Below are 4,727 nucleotides of genomic sequence, written 5' to 3' on the forward strand. Positions count from 1 at the left end.
TGCCTTGAAGAAAATGAATACAAAGCTGCAATTGATTTTCATAATGTTTCTGCGGTGTTTGAAAACCAATCGTTTGAACCTCTGAGATCTTACCTAAGTGAACCACTCCTACACATCTAAGTGCTCCAAACTGATATATGACAATATCTACTTTGGATCACGTGCTCCTTAGAGCGACTAAGACGGATAGCGCGTCATCTCGCCTTCCCAAATTTTTCCCCCTCTGCACATCGGATCCAAAACATCTATCTATAGAGCAAGAAAAGGAGAAAGATGTTTAACTCAGTGAATCTAGGAAACTTCTGTTCTCAATCGCGTAAAGAGAGGAGTGCTGACTTTGGAGACAGAGCAGGTTGCGCTTCCAATCTCTACCTCCCTAGCTGCACCTATTACGTCCCAGAATTTTCAACTGTGTCATCTTTCTTGCCACAGGCCCCCTCTCGCCAAATCTCCTACCCTTATTCCACTAACCTCTCGCAAGTGCAACCAGTTCGAGAGGTCTCCTATGGTCTAGACCCCTCTAGTAAATGGCACCATAGAAGCAATTACGCATCGTGTTATTCCGCGGAAGATCTGATGCATAGAGAGTGTATCCCGCCTTCCACCATGACCGAAATGCTAATGAAAAACGAAAGCGTGTACAGCCACCACCATCCCAGCTCTAACCATCCTGCATCTACGGGATTCTACTCCAGCATGAACAAAAACAGTGTCCTGCCCCAGGGCTTTGATCGGTTCTTCGAAAATGCCTACTGCGGGACAGAGAACCCGCCTGAGAACTGTCTGCAGAAAAGCGAGAGCAAACTGGAATCCGACTCCCAGCCCAGTGCACTATCATCCCGCGGAGAGCAAGGCATAGACCCGGAAGACGAAGAGGAAAACACAAATCCAGGGTCTTCAGCTTCGTCTTCTTCTGTCAACAAGGAAGGAAGCAAAAGCAGCAACTCGAGTAGGTAGAGCAGTAAATGGAAAGGTTAAGGGACTAGCCCGGTGTTTTGTCGGTCAAATTTTATGTGGAGTTTTATAAGCATTCAAAGGATTTTATTATAACCTACAAAGCTCTTTCTTCCAACGAGAAGAATTTTTACGATGGGAAAGCTCTTTGAAAAAATGGAGATGTTAGGCGCAGACACAGTATCTTAGAGTCTGTGAAATTTTAAAAGCACACCATCGTGGCAAATATTAACTTTGATCATGAACTTACACGAGCATTTTAAAAGGATTTGGTCCCGGGTTGCTCAGGGTAAAAGCCAATTGGGCAGAACACTGCTGTAGCTTCCTGTGCTTGCTTTTAGGCACTAAGATGCATGTAGAGTGAATTTTTAAAAATTAAAAGTATATGTTGGGTCTTGCTTTTCTCTCTCTCTTTTGATAAGGGGGTGTGGAGGTAAATGCAAAATGTGCAACATTTTAATTCCATCCTGAGTCTCTATTTTATTTATTTTTTTAATCGCAACGATTCTTCGCAAAGCCTAGTGGAATTTCTGTCTTTTGTCATTAAGGTCAGATAAAAAAAATCACTACATTGCTAAGAAAACTTAGAGGCTTATTTTAAATTCTGAAGCCAAGCAACTTTTAAACTTAGCGATCACGGTGAGATTTTTCTCTCTCCCCCCCTTTTGCTGTTTGGTTTCATGATGAAAACAATGCATCCCCTTTTGTTGCTCAGAGGCTAAATTCCTTTTTACTTTGATTATTTTGGAGTGTGTTGATGCTGGTACTGAAGTTAATCAAAAACTTATGAGGAACATAATGTCTAGTTCCTACAGTTCCAACATTGCTCATGCTGTTTCTATACAGATAACAGATTTGCAGCTTGAACGTATGTTTTTCAACAGCTACAGTTTCTTTAAAGCCTGCTTAAATTGCTGAGTACAATCCCTAATTATGCTTAAAAATATGTCTATCACAAAATCCTGTGCAGAGGTAGTGTTTTTAGAACATAAGTAGGGCACAATCCTTAAAACCATATATAACCTCCCCTCTGCATTATATTAACAGTGGGCAAATATAACAGTGGCGAAATATATTATCTCATGAATATATATATATATATATATATATATATATATATATATATATATATATATATATATATATATATGGAGTCAGAACTAGAGCTGAGTCTATGTGTTGCATTTGCTTAGTATTTACATTCCCTTCTGTTTTTTCCTAAGGTGCTCCCCGTACAAGGAAGAAGAGATGTCCCTATTCGAAATTCCAGATCAGAGAGCTAGAGAGAGAATTTTTCTTCAATGTCTATATAAACAAAGAAAAAAGGCTTCAGTTGTCTAGGATGCTAAATCTCACTGATCGACAGGTTAAAATTTGGTTTCAGAACAGAAGAATGAAAGAAAAAAAATTAAGCAGAGACCGCCTGCAGTATTTCTCTGGAAATCCCTTATTGTGAACACATCTTTTCCCAGTCCTCTGCTGGTGAAGTAGATCTGTACTAAGAAGGAACTCTGAAAGCATGGGTTGTGGTCTGAGTCTACAAGCAACCTCAAAGTTTAAACCTTTTCGTTACTTACATTTGTATGTATGGAACAGTTCTAAGTAACGCAAGGAGTTCAGATATCTAAACGTTTAAAGGACTGGAAAACCATGGACTTTTTATTTAACGTTTTGTCTGAACAACTGGGATTTTTTTTTCATTTAGTCATCCTTGTCCATTTGAATAAATCGCAGTGCTGTGTTATAATTATCATGGTGATGATTTTAATATGCAGTTAACATGCTACCACAGACGCGGCCAAAACCTCCCTCTATGGTTAATTTAGATACCTTGATTTGGGAGTGTGTGTGTGTGTGTGCGTGTATGTGTATGTACACATATACATAGGAGTGTGCGTATCCACACCGACCATTTGTGTTCTCCTGCTATCCATGCCAAGAACTGTTGTCGAAACCTAATTTAAATATTCTGTTCCGTTGCAGTAAGAATGGGTTCATTTCAAGCCCCTCCATATATATATATATATATAATATATATATTCTATGCAGTCCCACTTTTACATTTTTGGGGTGTTGGGGGGGAGGGAGGGGTGTATGGACGAGAATATATTTGCAATAACTGTCTCTAAGTGGTTTGTAAATACATTTCGTAATGCATTTTTTTCCCGGATCTGGAAGAACAATAACAGCAAACAACAACAATAATAAAAGATCTTTGTGTATGTAAAGTGAATTCCCGGGAAACTCTGTGAAATTCTGTGGTAAATAAAGATATTGCAAGCTGTTCTACATTATGATTTTATTTGACCATTTTATTAGTACTTCCCCTCTTTAAAACCTCATTGCGGTCAGTGCGGTATGGACTTTCCAATAGAACTTTTAATACCTAAATGGTAATGACATCAAATATATATATTTGATACTATCGCCATATATAATCATCCATGTTCATCTGGCTCAGTGCAATGTGGCATTGTCCAAATTCATACGACTCCTGTACGTTAAAGTTTACATTTGTTGTGGAGTTCATTGTATTCCTCACCGAATTTAAATATTTATTGGAATTTCTTGGCCGAATAATACAACCGTGTATTTGGTTCCATGTGTCTTGCTCTGTTTTTCCGGATGTAATTAATCTTTTGCACCATATATTTGACTTTTGTAAGTGAGTGCAACTCTAATTACACAATCGAAGGTGCTGTATTTCCATTAAGTCAAATATAAACTATCTTATACGTACAATGCACAAATGCAAAGTCAAGTACTTAAAATCCCGGTTAAGGAAAACAAGTTCAACTCCCAAGCTTTTGGTACAGAAGTGTACTTTTATGTTTACACAAAGCCTTTCCCCTCTCCTGAGCGGACTAAAGAGCCACAATTTGGTTTAAAGGAAAAAGAAATACAGAAAACGCCTGCAGTGGTTTGATGCATGTATGTTGTGTATATAAAATAACTCGGAGTGGGGGGGTGTGTGTTGTTTTGTTTTGTTGCTTTTCAGCCTGAATTCTCATATCTCTTGATGTGGAGTTTTGTATGAGTAGAAGTGAGGGAGAAGAAAAAAGAAAAAGAAAGAACAAAAGAACATCCTCAAAGAAACAACACATTATATTCCCATACATTGACAATGTTCTTGTAAAATTCTCATAATTGCTTTTAAATACAGCCCCATACTTTGATGGTGGCTTCTTATTTTATGTGACAGCGGTAGGGGAAATTGCAAGCCACAAATATGTGCTTCGCTTGCATACACAAAAAGAATAAATGAGAAACAACTTTTGTTTTCGTGATAGACCCATCCTCGTTACGCCATGATATAATTTGAATGGGTGATGTTCATAGACATGTTTCTCATTAAATGAGATGATAAAAAAATAATAAAAAAGGCAGATAGCAAAGAGCTTCTTTGAATTTATGTTTAAAACGTGGAAATGTTTAAGGAGGTATCCCATGGCCTAAAATCATGCCAGCCCTTTGGAAATCCAAAACCTGGACCTTTCTTTGGTAGACAATTCCTTGAAAAGATGGTGAATAAAATATGAAAGAGTTTTGAAATAGGATGGAGACCAAAGCCATGCTCCTAGCAGATGCAGCCACTCATTGATACAGTCGAAGAGCTGCCAAAGAAGAGGGAATATTATTCGTATAAACCCACCTTTCTTTAACGATTGTTTGCCAAACCTTTCCAAGGTTAGGAAAACTAAGCATAGGTGCAATAGGGTGCTTATCACGAGGTCAGAAACCGCAGTTAATGCTCCGTAACAGCAGCCACTGTC

General features: G+C 38.3%; 1 protein-coding gene across 1 annotated transcript; it reads left to right on the forward strand.

The window, feature by feature from the left end:
- Positions 1–273: 273 nt before the first annotated feature.
- On the forward strand, positions 274–2,805 carry HOXC11 (homeobox C11). The gene is made up of 2 exons (XM_048831913.2): positions 274–949; positions 2,178–2,805. The coding sequence occupies exons 1-2, from the start codon at positions 274–276 to the stop codon at positions 2,408–2,410; spliced, it is 909 nt and encodes a 302-aa protein (XP_048687870.1). The 3' UTR covers positions 2,411–2,805.
- The last annotated feature ends 1,922 nt before the right edge of the window (positions 2,806–4,727 follow it).

Source organism: Caretta caretta, chromosome 20, assembly GCF_965140235.1.
Source record: "Caretta caretta isolate rCarCar2 chromosome 20, rCarCar1.hap1, whole genome shotgun sequence".
NCBI lineage: Eukaryota > Metazoa > Chordata > Testudines > Cheloniidae > Caretta > Caretta caretta.